Genomic DNA, 18,269 nt, shown 5'->3' with positions numbered 1-18,269 from the left:
AGCCCCACTAAACCTATGGATCGGGGAAGGGGTGATTGAGAAAGATGCTATGGGAACCAGACAAAGGGAAGAAGGGATACTGGACAGAACAAGACAGTTGGTATCCACCACAAACACCTCTCAACTCACACTTTCTTTCAACAGCATCTATCTGGTCAGTACTCACTGAGCATCTCCCCAGCTGGCACTGGCTAGGCACTGGGGATAGAAATGCCCTCCTCGAGCTTATACTCATGAGGAAAGATAGACACTGGATTTATGCCAGTGGGCTGAGAGCTGTGCAGGGGAGTACAGGGGACGCCTGGGAGGCTTTACAATCCAGACAGAGGTGGGGGCATCCCACCCTCGTTAGGGCTCCATGGCTACCTGGAGTCCCCTCTGTCTTACTGCCCATCATGTTGATGTCACTGCCTCTTTGTCTACCTTGATCATTGAACTGTGAGCCCTGAGCTGTGTGGAGCTCAGAACTGACACCGGGGCTAAGACTTGAAAAAAAGGAGGGAAGGAGAGAGTGAGGACACAATGATGTACTGGATACACTAGATTTTAATTTATGTCCTGCTTCCCGTTTGATAAAGGGTCTTTAAAACTAACTTTTTTTGTGGCCACCTTGGCCCCCACGTTGGCGTACGGAGTAAGATAACTTTCTTGCAGGGTGACAGCTGATGACACTGCCCTTATACTAAATCATAGCAGGGGGCTGGGCCTGTCATCTGCCGGAGCCCTCTGCTTCCAACAGGGCAACGGCCGCACGATTGACCCCAGATGGTGGCTGCTTCCATGTCCAAAGACCTTCTCTCTGGGAGGTCTGTTTTCATATCTTATCACCCTGGCCACCAAGACATTTTTCTTGGCTCAAAACCAAGATGTTGGCAGTGGCTGTCTTTGGGTTGAGGGATCCTGGGTAGCTTTTTCTCTTTTGCTTATTTGAATTTTCTCTTTTTTTATTTAAATGAAATGAGGGTGAAGCACTTACAGAATGAAGAAAAGTTAACTGGTTATTTTCAAAGTGAATCCTTTCTCATTCCTGTATATAAGCTCATCTTCTCTTCTTTGATCTCCTCTATGTCAGAAAAGTCATACCACCCCCACCTACCCCCAGACTGTGGAACCACAAGGCATGAACGTATCTGTTTTACAGATGGAGTTCAGAGAAGCTGAGTGACAGGCCCAACATCACAAGGTCATAAATGACAGAGCAGCCAAGTCCAACCTATGTCTGTCTGACTTCAAAACCCACATTGTCTTTATATCACTGCACTTTGTGTTAAACACGGGAAGAGGTATTTATTCAGCTAGATTGACGTGCCCTTGGCCAAGCCTCAGCCCACTTCTCGCTACCGTCTCACCTACCAACTGAAAAATTCACATGGTCCCATAAGTCAGGAAAACTCCTACCCCTACTACTAATGTTACTACTTCTGTTGGTAACAGCAGCTCCCACTTTGGAAGAGCTTAGTATGTATCTAACACTGTGTTAAGCCTTAAGTACTTTGCCTGCATGGACTCATTTAATTCTCGTAAAAATGCTATGAATTAGGTGATATTTTATCCCATTTTATAGATGAGGAAATTAAGGCTTAGAAAGATGAAATACCGGGCTCCCTTGGTGGCTCAGTGGTTAAGAATCCACCTTCCAATGCAGGGAACACAGTCTCGAGCCCTGGTCCGGGAAGATCCCACGTGCCGCGGAGCAACTAAGCCCGTGCGCCACAACTACTGAGCCTGCGCTCTAGAGCCCGCGAGCCACAACTACTGAGCCCGCGTGCCACAACTACTGAAGCCCACACGCCTAGAGCCCGTGCTGTGCAGCAAGAGAAGTCACCGCAATGAGAAGCCCGTGCACCGCAACGAAGAGTAGATCCAGGTCACTGCGACCAGAGAAAGCCCGCGTGCAGCAGCAAAGACCCAACGCAGCCAAAAATAAAATAAACAAATAAATTTTTAAAAAAAGGCTCAAGGCCAGGGAAATTCCCTGGCTGTCCAGTGGTTAGAACTCTGAGGTTTCACTGCCAAGGGCACGAGTTCAATCCCTGTTCAGGGAACTAACAACAACAACAAGAAAAAAAAAAAAAAGAAAGGAAGAAAGATGAAATACCTTGTCCAAATGTCCAAAGTGACAGAGCAGGTAAGTAGCCAGGTCAGAACTTAGCCCCGGGTCCAGTCTCACTCCAGGGCAGGAACATCGAGTTGTTAACTACAGTGCTAGTGTTCAAAGGATGTGATTCAGCAGAGGAAGAACCAAGTAAATGGGGAAGGTGGAAAGGTCTGGAATGTGGTCCTCGATTCTTCCTTTCACTGAAAAAAACAAGAAGAAAAATGGAGCTCCTGGCACTGAGCTTCTGCTACCTCCCCAACAGCAGATCAGTTGCAGCCTGAACTCAAGTTTCACCCACACAAGAGTATGCTGCTGCAATCTGGGTTAGGATGGAGGGTGGGTCGCCCTCCCTCTCCACCAGGCAAATATGAAATGATATATTTGCATTGAAAATAAAAGTCCTGATATACAGTACCAGCCTTTGTCCCCCACCTTGCCTTTCATTTTCTTTGTTTTTATTTCCTTTAAGGCTACAAAAGGATAAGAAAATTGTGGCCAAGTGGTTGCCAGCTTTTAGCATCCACCTGCTAAGTTGCCCCACACCCCCGAGGTACCTCGTCTGGTTCTCTAGCAGGTGTCACTTGCAGCTGTAGCAGATTTCGCCCAGCAAGGGACAGATGGAGGGGATACAGCCACCACAGCGGGATAGATAATTTTTTTAATACATGATCAGACCTTCGTCAAGGCTGGGTAAGGAAATGTGGCATTGGTGCAAAGTATGCCAACTTAGCAGGTGTCTGCTCTGCTGCATTGTATGAGCAATAGTGGGATTCCTTTTGGTGGGGAGGGGGAATGGTTGGCATCCATCCAAGGGTAGCACAGGCAGATCATTTTGAGTCATTTTGAAGTAACTACAGTAGAGTTTACTTGTGGGAAATGACATAGGAGCCTTAAGACCTGGGGTGCACAAGTCACACGTTCTCTCTGAGATTCACCTTCCTCGTCGTTAAAATGAGGGTCTGGTAGGGTCCACTAGAGCTCACCAAAGATTCACAGGCTTCCCTACATTTCCCAGCCACCCCCCCCACCCCATTGGTGGGGTCGTGTGACTACCTCTCACTCCTGGCACAAAAGGGAAGGCATGTGTCACTCTCTTGCCTGAGACAGGTAAGCAGACAAGCTTGGAGGCCATAGATGGCCAATGGCATCATTACAAGATCTGCCTGGACCACATCAGGTGTTACATGGGTTTGTCTGTTGTTACAGCAAAAACCAAACTATGGACTACCGTAAGGATTACAGGTAAGGTAGATAAACATCTAGCACACAGTAAATGCTCCATCATGAGCTGGCTGCAGCCATAGGAGCCTCTACAAGCAGAGGTCCTAAAGCAAGCCAGACAGCATCAGATGATTTTTCTCTCCTACAGCATCTTATTCCCAATAAGATGGAATAAGCTTTTGGCATCTTAAAGCCAAATCTTTCAGGAACTCGATTTGAGAATCTTGAGATACAAGATCCAAGGTAAAGGCCACAGCTGTCCCTGAAAAATGACTCTTTTCATTTAATCTTCTGCTTCATGGAAAGCTTTTTCCTGGGTTAGTATTTCCGGAGAGAGTGACTCAGGCAATATTTGATCTTCAAGGTGCCACGCTCCTCCCCTCTACCCCTTCTCAGCAGTGGGAAGAGTAAGGGCTGTTGGGTCACACAGACTTGGGTTTGAAACCTAGATCCCCTACGTGCCCCTTGTGTCCTTGGGAAAGTTTTCAAACTTTTCCAAGGTTATCTATCAAAAGGTGATTATAACACCTGCTGTATTAGGCAAGATTTTCCAGGGAAACAGAACCAATGGTATATTCCAAGAACGTAAGATATATATGATATATTTATGATAACTATAGATATATTTATAGGTATCTATATCTATCTACCTATGTAGAGAGATGTTAAGGAATTGTCTTATGAAATTGTGGGGACTGACATGTCCAAAATTTATGCGGCAAGCCAGCAAACTGGAGATTCAGGTAAGAGTTGATATCGTGGTCCTGAGTCCGCAGCCTGGAAACTCACGCAGCATTTGGGTGTTGCGATCTGTAGACAGAATTCCTTTTTCCTCAGGAAACCGCAGTCTTTTCTCTTAAAGCCTTCAACTGATTGGATGAGGACCACCCACATCATGGAGGGTCATCTGCTTTACCTAAAGTCCATTCATTGTAGATGTTAATTACATCCAAAAAAATACCTTCACAGCAACATGTCGACTAGTATTTGACCAAACCAAGTCATTGATGACTCCATTTATTACCATAAAACTTTTTCAACCAAAAAGGCACTAAGTACAATTGATATAAAAAGTGATATTTTGACATTACCATTTTAAGCAAAGACAATTTTCTCCACACAATTCTCCAGCCAGAGAATGTCATGCAAAACAAATTTGAACCGCAGGCCACATTTGGGAACATATACCAAGCAAGGGGGATGGAGAGGAGCATCTCCTGTAATCCCTCAGTGCAACTGTGCAATTTTTGTGTATTTCAAAGCACTGCGGTGTTTTGCCTTTATTTTGCCCCTGAGGTATTTTTTGTGTGTTATATCTTTATTTGAATTGAAGTTTGAGTGAAAGGTAATCATGAGTGCCAAGATGATTGAAAACTTGGTAAAGAAACTGGTTAGAAAGAAGAACTTTCTGAAAAATGGCTCTCTCCTGCCTGTTTTCCATCAACCATTATCTACTGTCACCACCTTCTATTAGGCCATTCCTTGGGAAGAACTGAAAACTTTTTCTACATTATAGTTTATGTACAAACCGCATTTATTTACTTTCAAGTTGGTGCTGATTATGTGAATTCCCTTTCTTTGTTCAACTGCAGCGGTTCAGCAAGGGATAGGTACAGGCAGGCAGGCCCAGGAATCTGCATTGTTATAAGCTCCTCATAGAATTCTCTAAAGAAAATTAATGTTTGAGAACCACTGCCTTAAGGTATACTAAGAGAACACTCATCCAGGTGGTTTGTTCTCTGTCACGTTTCCCAGTCCTTTCCTTGCAACTGCTTGTGTTTGCAGAGGAAAGACAAATTAATATTATTTTCATGAGCACATTATCATTGTGAGGCCAAAACTGAGATTTTTTTTTTAAACCACATAACCAAATTAAAATGTTCTTTTTTCTCAGTTATCCACTTGTTCACTCTTTCCAATAAAACAGTTGATTCCAAGCAGACTACAAATGGGACAATTTCTGGATATTCAGATTGAAGACATTCATCAGAGGCTCTCCTGAATGGTTGTCAAATTTTGGCAAAACCTAGGTCAGAGAAAGGAGGAAAGAAATGCATAATCCATCCACATACATGAGAAAATGCAGTATCTGCTTGAATTACTGCATGACCACATGCACACACACACACAAGCACGACTACCTTGAATAATCAAAACTAGGACAGTGGTGCCCCAGCTCTTTTTCCTCCTACTAGTTCTCAGTTATCTCCCCTTCCTGGGACAGCCTACAGAGGTTTTTGTCCCTAATCCCAGCTTTGTACTTAGTTAACTACTATTTTATATTGTCTTTCTTCTCTCCCCAAAAAACAAGTGCGTTTTCCCCATATTTCTACTCTCTAAAGTTGATTCGTTCATTCACCAACTGTATAAATATATATTTCTTCATGGAGAAGTAGAGAAAAGAGATGTTGCCCATTTTGCTACTATGATGTCATGAATGCAAAATGGACACTTCTGATGCTAACACGTTATTGGCGACATGGGGTACCTCTGATGACCTTCATTTGAAAGGAACCTTCAAACCAATGGTGAGCAGTATAGACAGTCCCCAAACTTGAAGACTTTATATTTAACCAAGAAGGTGGTTGAATAAGAATTGCATGATGGTATGAAAAGGGATGTGATTTGAGAACTATAAAGTGCTAAAGAGCAGGTATCTTATCTAATCTAACTATGTGCAGCGCCGGACCGGTGTGGGAGGGCTGCTCCGTAATGTTTGTTGAACTGAATTCAGTGCTTGTCTGCAATTCCCGTGGTTTCCGCTCCTTGATTATTGGAGGAGACCTATGAGTTGTTCTTGTTAGTAACCATGTCTTTGGCTTATTGGTTTCTGGATATGTTTATATATGAGGAAGAGGGTTGCAAAATCTTTAATGTACAGGAGCAGAGCTCTTGGCTCTAAAGGAAGTACTTTAAGAAAAGAGACAGCAAATACATTCAATTCAATGAATATTTATGGAGTACCTACTATTTTCAAGGCATTGGATACAGAAATGAAGTCAATAGTCCTTGTTTTCACAGATCCTGAATGCAAGAGTGTGTGTATATGAGGTCGGTGGGCAGGAAATGGGAAAAAATGGAGAGGAAACGAGAGGAAAACAAGTTGAAGTATGTACACAAGTAATCAAAGAAGTAATCTTTTTCCATAAATGAGGCTGTAGCTGAGAGCGTTTAAGATGGAAATATCATCCTGGTCTTGATCTAATTTCTTTTAAGAGGAGTACAGAACAGTGGGAGATGCCCTTAAAGCAACAGGTGTCACAACACCTGCAGGTCAGATACTGGCTTATCCAGACTGCCTTCCCTGCCCACCCTCCTTACCTCTCCTGGTCTAGCCAAACATCATTCCTGGTGATCCCATAGCCTCTGTGCTAACTCTGTACTTGCACTTGTCGCATTCAAAATGTAACTTCACCTTGCCCTTTACATGTCCCTCTAATTAGACTCTGAAATCTCGAGGCCTTGGCATTGTAACCCTGGCACTTAATGACAGTGTCTGACCTTTAGCAGAGACTCCATAAATGTCTGCTGAGCATTACTGGACACCCAGTGCAGCACAGAACACATCGTAAACTCTCAATAAAGATTTAGTAGGCTAAGTGATGCCACTTTAGAGATCAAGGGGTAAAGGCTCTACAAACCATCGTTCCAAGACTTTCATAGTTAATGTGCAAAGAATTTCCTGGGGAGGTTATTAATAATAAAGACCTCCTCAGAAATTTGGATTCAGAAGGTCTGGAATCAGGATCCATTCCTCTGCTTTTCAAACAAGCTCCCCAGTTGATTCTAGAGCAAATGTCCCCATGCCGTGCTTTGAGAAACTCCACCCTCATTAAGCTTCCTAAAAAGATGATACTTGTCGCTCTGATTAATTGTACATATTCATCTTAAAACCCAAAGAAAACGGGTTTCTACTATTCTCACCATCTGACACTTCTGAAAGTTGGGTTACAAACTGACTCTTTGGATGAAAGTCTTTTGTTCAGACATTATAGGTTAGTCCAGTCCTGACCGGTGCAACATCTCAGCCCAAAAAGCTAAGCACACGTGCGAATCTGTGGTTAACCTCGTGTGAGATGCGCCTGTGCACAGCCCCGTAGCTAGAGGGAGAGAAGTGGGTATCTTAGAAAAGTTTTAGACAAATATCATTAATTTATAAGAACTAAAGAATAAGGATTTCTCGGGTGACCTCAGGACCCAATTTTCTAACTATCAGGTTAAATAAAACTTAGCTATACCAGATGCTCGCCCCTAGAAACCTGGAAGGCCAGAAAAGGAAGGGAAACATCGCTCAGCGTGACAGTAAATCAATGTTGGCTGGAGTCCAAAACAGAATAAGTCTTCACTAAGCCGCACTATGATTTCAGAATTAACAGAAAAATTTCATAAATGGGGCAACAGGGTGTCAAGAGAGAAGGCCAGTAAACTAATTTGAATTACAGACCTCAGCCTCCAAACTCTGGGAGTCGACCTCTGGCAGCCATATTAAAGTGAGGGTAATTAACACCATCCATCTTGCAAGGGGATGGAGATTTGCAGGCTGTTTGAGATTCTGTGAGCACCTCACCCAGACCCCAGTCACCCTTCGAAATATGCTGAACTATGGCAGTCAGCATATAGGGGGATCGTTAAGTGGGTGGGTGAGAGATGGTGGAGAAATCACAGTTTGTAACTGAGATCATTTCACGGGCAGTTTGCCAGCTCTTTGGGAAATTCTAAGATAAAAGCCTTTTAATATGGGCTATTTATGAAGTACAGTGCTATGAATCTATAAGAGCCCTTTAAAAACTACTTAAAAATTGAAAATTCATATTATTTCCTATGTCTTGCTGCCTTAAAAACTAATTCTATCTATTTTGGTGTAGGAATTTAGGAGACAGGTTAATACTACTAACAGATCTTAGCAGGAATAGAAAGTATTCTTCAGGACAAATAATCAGGACCTTTCTTGTACATAGTCACTGCCATCCATTACTCAGCAGAAAGCATTCTCAGATATCAGACTGTGGTCGTCTTTGTACAGATGATGCTAACACAGGCAACACTTACCAAGTGCAGGTGGTGGCTTTGAAAGAGTTGGCAAGGCTGAGAAGAAATGACTTGACGACATCTTGGAGGAAAAAGAGAAAGTATTTTTAAATGCCCAAAACTGGAATGAAATACAGGAATCAGAGCAGTAATTTGGGAAACGGTTACTTACAAGCAATGGTTATCACCAAGGAGCATGTGAAGACACTGGCTATGATTCCTCCCAGAAACCATCTGAAAGAGCAGGATTGCTCAGGCTTAGCAAACTAATTGTATATTTCCAACACATAAGATGTTCTTTTAGATTTACCATAGATGGATGATTTTAGGATTTACTATAAAACTACAGTAATAGAGATAGTGCAGTATTGGCAAAAGGATAGAGATATAGATCAACGGAAAAGAATAGAAGTTCCAGAAATAGACCCATACAGATACAAGTTAAGTGATTTTTTAACAGAGGTGCAAAAGCAATGCAATGGAAAAAGGAGAGTCTTTTCAACAAATGGTGTCAAAATAATCGTTTAGACACATGCAGAAAAACGAACCTATACAAAGACTTCACACCTTAACACAAAATTTAACTCAAAATGAGTCATAGACTGAAATGTAAACCACAAAAGTATAAAACTTCTAGGAAAAAAAAAAGGAGAAACTTTGTATGCCTACTGCTTCATAACCTTGACAAAAGAGGGTGTTAGACTTTCGGGTTTTTGTCAGTCTGATGGAAGATTGTATCACACAGTGGATTTTCTTCTTTTTGAAGAATAATATTTTTATAGCTTTTGTGCTCAAAATATGAATATGGAAAGAGATTGCAAATAAATACAAAGACGAGAGGAAAATGTCACCAAAAAACTCCCACCGCCCTGAAGCATTCACTATTAAATTCTGACAAATATCTTCTCAGACATCTCTTCATAGGCATTTTAAAAACTTTTAAAAGTTGAGCTTTAGCAAATGTACACTAAAGCATATAAAGTGCACATTTTGGGTTTTTTAAAAATATAAACCCTCGTAATCACCCAAAGCAGGAAATAAAATATTTCCAGCAACCCATAAGGTTTCCTTTGTTGATCTTTCCCACTTTATCCCCCCAAATTAACCACTATTCTTACATCTATAGTAACTGATTGGTCTTGCCTTTTCTTGACAATCATATAGACTCTGTTGTCATCTTTCACTTATATAATATCCGTGAGGTTCATCCATGCTGTTGCCCATAGGAATAGTTCTTTTTTAAAAAAACAGTTATTTACTTAACTACACTTTTTACTTTAGAATAACTTTAGATATACAGAGAAATTGCAAAAAAGAATACAAAGGGTTCTCACATACCCCACATCCATTTCCTCTGTTATTAGCATCTTACAGTACATGGTACCTTTGCTATAATTATAAGGAGCCAACATCGGCGCATCACTAATAACTCAACTCCACACTTCATTTGAACTTTACAGTTTTTCCCTAATTGATCCATTTTCCAGCATCCCACATAGGATATCACATGACATTTAGTCATTATGTCTCCTTAGGTTCCTTTGGGCTGTGACGATCTCTCAGACTCTCCTTGGTTTTGATGACCTTGATGGTTTTGAGGAGCACTGGTCAGATAATGTGGAGAGTGTCCCTCAAGTTGGGTTTTTCTCATGGTTAGACTGGGGTTCAGAAGACCCTAGAGGTGGAGTGCCATTCTCATCATATGAAGGGTACATGCCATCAACACTACTCATACCTTTTGATGTTGACCTTCATCATCTGAGGTACCATGTGTCAGTTTTCTCAACTGAAAAGTTTCCTTTTCCCCCTTTCCAAACACTACTGCTTGGAAGCAAGTTTCAAAAGGTAGCTCAAACTCAAGTGATGGGGAGTCAATTTCTCCTCTTAAGGGAGGAGTTTCTACAGAAATTAACCTAAGAGGAACACTTTATTAATAGTCCTATGAAATAAAGAAAAGTTTCCATGATCAGCAAAGTCTGGGAAAAGCTAAGTTAAATAAAGCTAAACAGGTTTCTTCACCACATTATTTCACTGAGACTTTATTATGCTAATACACATTGTGATCCTCCAACTTGGGATATATAATGCAGAATTTTGCAAATGTATTTTTAACTACAGGACTCCCCCCAACCCCTTTGTGTTCTTCTGGTTCCATTATGATCTAAAAATACTTCTCAAACCTCATAATTATCTGGGAAGCTGTTTTAAAGTATGGATTCTCACTCGATCTAAATTGGTATCTCAAGGGATGGGATCCAGGGCTTCGTATTTAAAAATACAACTCCCCCAAGTGGTCCATGGGATGTGAGATACTTGATCATCAACAGGAGGGACTTGAGAGGAAGCAGCACTTAGTGACTGGAGTTCAAGGACCACAAAGACCCCAGGAGGTACCATTCATCCCTGTTTCATTGTTTCAACAAATATCGATGAGGCCCTAGCACAGTGTCTCTGTCCTCAAGGAGCTTGCAATCTTATAGGGAAAGACGGATCATTAGCATTTAAACAAGTGAACACATAATAGGTCAGTGGTGATAAAGGCTCCGAAGAAAAGCCAAGTGAGATGTGTGTGATAGAGAATGGTATTCTATTTATACAGGGTTGTCAGGGAAGGGCTTTCTGACAATGTTTGTGACATTTGGACAGATTTCAGAAAGAATTAAGGGCACAAGTTATTGTTTCTCCAGAAGAAAAAGACTGTAGTAGGCAGAATAAATAGCAAGCACAAAGGCTCTGAGGCACAGGTGGGATTAGCTCAGATGGGACTTGATCACCGCCCTGGAGACTTGGGCAAGAAAAGAATAGGAAGGACACGCTGGACAGAGGGTAGAACAGAAACGTGCCTATAACCAGGCAAGAGCGTTATGTCCTCTGAGATGTTGAGGAGACATTTTATGTGAGGATATAAAAATATAATGGGAAAGATGGAGTCCCAATGGGACTCCATTGTGGGACTTCACATGCCCTTGAACTCCAAGTAGGGTTACTTAGACTGTATCTGTAATAGGGAGTCACTGAGGATTTAAACGAAGGATAATGCATGGTAAAAATCCAATTTCTAGCAAGATCCACTGCCTTTGATATGTCTTGTGAGATAATGGGAGGAGGGAGGTGATAGATAAAAGGGCAATGGACAGACAAATGAACAGATCTTAACCACAGAGCTACCTAAAACGCTTTGCGGAACAAGGTAAGGAAATCATCAATCAATTACAGCTTCATTAATTATGAAACACAACCACATAAACATAAAATCTGAATTACCTTGCACAGGCAGAGATAATTAAGCATGCAGCAAACAGAGTTGCTTGAAAGGAGACCTCTCCTAACAAACTGGTTTCTAATAGGAAAAATAAAAAGAAATGAATTAGAACTCAAACACATGGTTTTCAAACGTATGTCAGCTCAAGTAATTTGTCATAAGTAATAAGATAAAATTATCAAATGTTGTACAGGGCCATTTATTACAAATTTCCTGAAAATGATCACTTTTGTCCTATCACTAAAAAAATAAATGATTACATTACATAAACAGTTTGGGGCTTGCCTTTTACTTTAACGTTGGGGAAAGGCTTTTTAGAATGTATGCTAATGTCAGAAATCTAACTGGGATGATATTGATAATAATATTAATGCCTCAAATTTGTGGAGTGACTTATGATTCACAAAGAGCTTTCCTACATCAGTTCATTTCATCAACACGACAAAAGCCTGAGGCGGGAACCATTATCACAGTTCTGCAAATGAGAAGACCAAATTTCAAATGATGAAATTCGTCCAAGGTCACACAGCTATGAGGTGCTAGAGCCAAGATTGAAAAACCACATCTAGCCAGAACACCATGTTTTGCCTAAAATGGGGCGGGGAAAGAGAATGGCAACGTGGCATGCTGGGAGTCTCTAAAGGGCAAAAAAAGAGAATAAATATTCGGAACTATCTGTCCTTCTGAAACTCTTTGCTATCGTAAAATATTTCAGTGCTACTAAGCCACAGTGGAAATGACTGCAAATCCTCCAGAAGTTATAAATGGAAGAGTTAAACCAGTTGTGACCCTGAGTATTATTTTAATCACCTAAAAGAAATCAGAGCTAGTTTAAGGATTGCCACATAAAGATCTAAAGGAAAATAGAACAAACCTCAGCTTAATCTTTGCCAAATGTTTCAAAAGCTCAATTTTTGTTTAAATAGTTGTTTAAAACTTGGAATGACTTTGAGCTATGAACGCGTTTATTTTTGCCATTTGTGCTCTGAATGGAGGTCGAGTCAGCTAACAGAAACCTACTTAGTCCACAATGCGGGCAGAACACTGGAGACTGGCAATGCAAAATATAGCAGTTGTGAATGACATCACTGCAAGTGTACAGTATTTCATGTATACTGTGATTTAGATAAGTTATTGTGGGTTCAGTTGAACACTCAACCATCCTTCTAAAGTATGTTTCTATTCTTAGCTTCCTCTGATTTCAAGTAGAATTTGAAACCCATTTTCTCACAGAAATAAGTCTAGCTTGACTGCAAAGGTCACTAGACTTGAATATTGAAGGAAAATTGGGTTTAAATTCAAGTTCTATAAAGATATGCATTGTGTGATTGTGGACAAGGTGTTCATTGATTCATTCCATCAGTAGCCGCTCACGTAGCATTGATTTTGGCTTAGTTCACGTGTAACCTCCTTGAAGAAGCCTTCCTGGATGCCTTCAACTCCCCCTTGGCCCTTAGCTTCTCCCTCTTTATAATCCCATTATACCTTATGCCTGTCTCCATCAACAACCTTTTCACACTGAATTAAAATTGCTGTTTTCTTTCTCTACGATTCCCCACCAGACTATTGAGAATAGCCAGCATCTATTGGCTGCTCTTTGGTGGCAGTGCCCATATTTTCCTTGGGAAGCCCCTCTCCCCTTCTCCTAGTACATGGTGCCCATGGACAGACTGATTTCCCTCCCAGTCTTTGATCCACTCCAAGCCATTTGGAGCTTTACATATTTATTGACAAAGGGATTGGTTTTGCCATGTAAAGGGGACCCTTCCTGAACCAAGAAAGCCTGCCCTTTGGTCCTAACTTGAGAAGCCAATAATCTCCTTCTGCTGGCCTTGAACATGGAAAGTTGTAGGTACAGAGCCAGCAGGAACTACCATGGAGTAGTAAGTAGCATTTTAAAGAGTGAAGCTGACACAGAAGAAAAGAGACTTGTACAGACTGACAGAAACCTGAAATGTTTGCCTGGAGTTTTTAATAATATGAAGCAATACATTCAATGATTGATTAATCCATTTTGAGTTGGATTGCCATCCGCTGGAACTCAAAAAGCCCTGAGTGATAAAGATGATGCCATGCATGCCTATATCCCTAGCATATGAACCATCACCTGAAACAGCCTGCACGCTCAAAACCTACATGCGAAGGAGATAAAATAGAATCAAATGGAGACCTTGTCCACTCAGGGCTTCATAGACGGGTGAGGCAAAGGAAGATGGCGTCAACAGAGAGATAGATACCCGGTGCTGTGTGCTATGGCGTCTCAGGGAAGCCAAGTGTTACCTCAACGCCCCAGCAGGGGGCAGAGAAGGCCCCACAGAAGCGGTCTCCTCTGAACTGTACCTTGAAGAAAGAGCAGGGGTCTTCCAGGTATAGCCCGTGGGAGACATTCTAGATACAACACAGAACATGTACAGAGGCTTACTTGGCCTGTCTGAACTTGAGTATTCTTATCTGTAAAATGGAGGTAGCACACTTAACTGGTCCACCACAGTCATGGAGCCCTTGCTCTGTGCCAAGCACTACCTGGGTAAGTTTAAAATCTACAAATGCCTAAGATATGGTGCCCATCCTGAAGGAGCTCACAGCATGATGGGTGAGATACAAAAGTAAACATGCAAGAGCAGTGCAGGAAATGGGTATGGAGGAACACAAAAAGGGGCCACTTAACACCTCTTCCTCAGAAAACAGGGTGGACTCCCTGGAGGAGGTGGCTGTGAAGCCTTAGTGGGTGTTGATCACCGGGGAACTGTCTAAAAAATAAACACTGCTTTCTCTGTCATCCCAACACCTTGAAAGGGAACTAAAAAACCCTCAACACTTATCTAATAGCTGCACTGGGACAAAATAAAGCAGAGCATATTGGTCTTTGGGAGTAGAAGTGGTCAGTGAAATAAATATTCATGATCTGGGGAAGGCAAACAAAGAGAAGGTATTATTTTTCCACTTAACCTCAATCTTATGTAATCATAACGTCACATTTTTGAAGTGCTTAGTATACAGGATGCTAAGTGCTCGACACGATTATTTTAGTCATTTACAAGGTAAGCACTATGGTTATCTCCATTTACAGATGACAACGTGAAATTTTGCAGGGTTGGGTAAACAGCTTCTGAGTTCCAGCCAACAAATGGGCACTGGACTTTGAACCTTGGCAAGCTGAAGATAGAGCCTGGAGGCGACACTGTGTGCAAACATGATTAATCTGATATTAGCAAGCTAGAGATTAAGGGAGATGCCTGCTGAATTTATTTCAGATGTACTACTGACAGGAAATAACAATGCCTGGATATCTTTTGACTTTCCTTGCTGGGGGCATAGCATGAAAGGACGTTCTTTTCTTTCTTCCCTTCATTTTCTTCTTATAGTGTATGTCAAATGCACAGCTAAGTATAAAGATGATAACAGTGTACACCTGTGTACGCACGACTCCGCTTTAGCCAAACTTAACATCTTGCCAAACGTCTTCAGGGTTTTTAAAAAATAAATAACACTGCAAATCCAGTCCTTCTGGTGCCTCAAAGATGACACCTCCAAATCAATCACCTTCTCTGCGAATGCATCACATGGGCACAGGTTGATACCAGCGCCTAAGGGGATATAGTCATCTCTGGGCCCTGAAAGGAAGAATTATTTGGGTGTGGCAAAGATTTAAAAAAAAAAAAAACTCACTTGGATTATCCAAAATGTTTTCCTGCAAAGGTTCAGAAGCTGTGAACTGGGACCGAGGAGGCAGGTTGTGGGAGTTTTCTCCGGGACTCCGAGAGGTGACATGGCTGGAAAAGGAGGTTTTCACAGACTCTGCATTTAGCTTCTCCGACTCCCAGTTATCCATCAGTGAACAGTCCAAACCACCTCCTGGAAGAGCAGAAGGGATCAGTGCTTGTGTGTGTTTGTATGTGTGTGTGTTTTCGGTGACTAATGATCATAACAATAGTCTCAAGAAGGACAGAGAATTGGAACTGAACGAGCAGAGATATTTTTTTCCTAACCTCTATTTTCATGGCATGTCTGGATCATAAAGTGACTAAGGCAGCCCACAGGTGACAGCCCCAGAGAAGATGCCAAGCCAGAGTTTCGGAAGGGGAGCCAGGGTAGAGGGGAAGCCAGGGTAGAGGGGAAGGCAAAAGCTTCATGAGCCCCGGGCGGGCGGATCCGTTGATTCATTCAATGCAGAATTATTGTATAACTGCACACAGGACACAGCTCAAGAGGCTGGGAGTCGGAAGCCAAAGTAGATACTGCTGTGCCCCACTCACAGTTGGAGAGGGACAGGCACAGAAGCCCACAGCTAAGAGGCAACGAGGTCATTGCTATGTGGAAGCCTGGCAGAAGGTGTCCAGATGGAGCCTAGGAGGGAGTGTGTGAGTGCTGAAGTGGAAACTTGAAGGATGAGTAGGAGTGCTTCCAGAGAGACAGCAGGAGGAGGGCAGGCCAGGCAGAGAGGAGAAGGAGGGAGAGGGGGAGGGGAGAGGGGGAAGGGGGAGGGGGGAGGGGAGAGGGGGAGGGGGAGGGGGGAGGGTAGAGGGGGAGGGGAGAGGGGGAGGGGGAGAGCAGAGGAGGAGGGGAGGGGGAGGGAGGGGGGAGGGGGAGAAGGAAAGACATCAGCCTGGGAGAGAACGTGGCAGGTTCCCAGAAGAGGGAGGCCTCCTATGTGGTCAGACAGGAAGTCCTGGAAGATGGTTCTGGCTGGACTGCTAAGAGGGGGTCAAATCACAAAGGGCCTCATGGGTCACACTCACTCAGGAGCTAAGATTTATCCTGAGGGCAACTTGGAGCATGAGTGTAACAGGAGGTACCTGGTGTGTTGAAGTGCTCACTCAGCAGTGAGAGATGGGAGAGAGGCCCCTCCCCGTTTTGGAAGCTGGGAATGACTGTGGAACTCCAAGAGACACTTGGGGTCCTCATATAACAGTGCTTCTTAACCAGAAGTAATTTCTCTCCCCAGGGGACATTTGACAATGTCTGGAGTCATTTTGGGTTGTCACAACTTGAGCAGGGGAGAAGGGATGGGGTGTCACTGGTATCTAAGGAAATAAAACCCAGGGATGTTGTGAAACATCCTATAATGCACAAGACAGGCCTGGATACTGAGCTAATGAACCGATGCTTCTGGACACGGGAATTCCTGCCAACCCTGCAGGTTGCCTCCCACCCTCCCACCCACAACTTGCTGCCTCTTGACAAAGCAATCTGCAGAAGCATCCCTGCTGGTTGCCATAGAAAAAGGAAACAGTAGAAAGTGAAACATGCAGAGCGTCCAGTAATGATCAAGTTGCAGACGAGGTCCTGGACCTTGTTCATTGCAGCACTATTCACAACAGCCAAGTTATGGAAACAACCCGAGTATTCACCAATAGGCAAATGAGTAAAGAAAATCCTGTCATTTGTAACATTGTGGATGAACCAGGAGGACATTATGCTAAGTGAAATAAGCCAGTCATAGAGAGACAAATACCGCATGATTCCACTTACACATGTGGTGTCTAAAATAGTCAAAATCAGAAAAGCAGAGAATAAAATGGTGGTTGCCAGGAGCTGGGGGGAGGGGGCTATGGGGAGTTGTTCAACAGTTATAAGGTTTCAGTGATGCTAGATGAATAAGTTCTAGAGGTCTGCTGAACATAGTGGCTATAGGTGTCAATGAGGTATTTTATGCACTTCAAAATGAGTTGAGAAGGGTGATCTCGCTTTTTGTTTTTAGTACAAAAAACAGACTCCCCCCAAAACCCCCGCAGAAACAAAAGACTCCACAAAGGGACACAAGGAAACTCTGGGAGGTGTTGGATGTCTGTTGCCTTGACTCTGGTGATGGTATCAGGGGGTTTGCAACTGTCCAAACTCATCAAAGTGTACACATTAAATAAGTACATCTGCATATATCAATTATACCTCAATAAAGCTGTTTTAAAAAAAGAGAGGAAGCTATGTGGTCAAATTAACATGGAAGTGAGAAGGAACTGGTAACTTTCATGGCTGATTATATATTCATGAATGGCACTGAACTAAGATCTGGGGAGATATGGTTGAGGATGTGAGAAGAGTAAAAATATTCCTGTGCTGTCGTCCAAGGCTGCTCTGTTGAACTTATGCTTTGCCACTGAGAGTGAGATGAAAGAAAAATGTATCTCGTGTAGCATACTGGAAATATTACACAGAATTTTCTGCAAGAAGAGCTGACATTAAAAAGAGAAACCACAAAAGAATCTTAACAAAAAATGATCAAGGAATTTTCATCTCTGAAAGGACAAGGTTTGCCCCCAATTCACGCTTCCCCTCACTGACATTTTTTTCCCTCTAACCTTAATAATAAATGAAAGAATCATAATGCAGAAAACATTTCAGTAAATAGTTCTTTGGTATTATATTTGAAGATATTAATTTCATTCTGTTCCTCCTGATTTATTTAAATGCAGGGTAGTTGACTCCTGTTTGAAAAGGAGGAATCCATTTCTCCCGAGCACATTCCCTATCCTTGCAATGCAGAATGGGCATTTGTTTGCTATAGAGGGAAACACAAAGTGACATACAGATGTTGCCATTAAAGATATTTACGGAAGAGGCGCTAGATCAAGAGAAAATCGCAGACCTCAGGCAAGGGTGCCTTGTCTGAGGTCATCTTGTCTTTCTTTCTTGGGACTGGCAGAAATAGAGCGGGAAGTC

General features: G+C 42.4%; 1 protein-coding gene across 8 annotated transcripts in view; it reads right to left on the bottom strand.

The window, feature by feature from the left end:
• Positions 1-18,269, bottom strand: part of TMEM71 (transmembrane protein 71) — a 33,839-nt gene that overhangs the window by 1,707 nt on the left and 13,863 nt on the right. For 4 of the 8 annotated variants that reach the window (XM_079901361.1, XM_079901365.1, XM_079901362.1 and 1 more), the window contains 5 exons: positions 15,279-15,464; positions 11,612-11,687; positions 8,520-8,581; positions 8,369-8,429; positions 5,258-5,345 (listed from right to left, as the gene is read on the bottom strand). In XM_079901361.1, coding sequence (XP_079757487.1) covers positions 5,306-5,345; positions 8,369-8,429; positions 8,520-8,581; positions 11,612-11,687; positions 15,279-15,464 — 425 coding nt within the window. In that variant the 3' untranslated portion in view covers positions 5,258-5,305. Of the gene's footprint in view, positions 1-1,813; positions 2,299-3,999; positions 4,236-5,257; positions 5,346-8,368; positions 8,430-8,519; positions 8,582-11,611; positions 11,688-15,278; positions 15,465-18,269 lie in introns of those variants that run through there. The other 4 variants (XR_013824494.1, XR_013824495.1, XR_013824496.1 and 1 more) reach the window with 4 other exon arrangements.

This window comes from Stenella coeruleoalba (assembly GCF_951394435.1).
Source record: "Stenella coeruleoalba genome assembly, chromosome: 17".
Lineage (NCBI taxonomy): Eukaryota > Metazoa > Chordata > Mammalia > Artiodactyla > Delphinidae > Stenella > Stenella coeruleoalba.
This window is presented reverse-complemented; position numbering and strand designations above follow the sequence as displayed.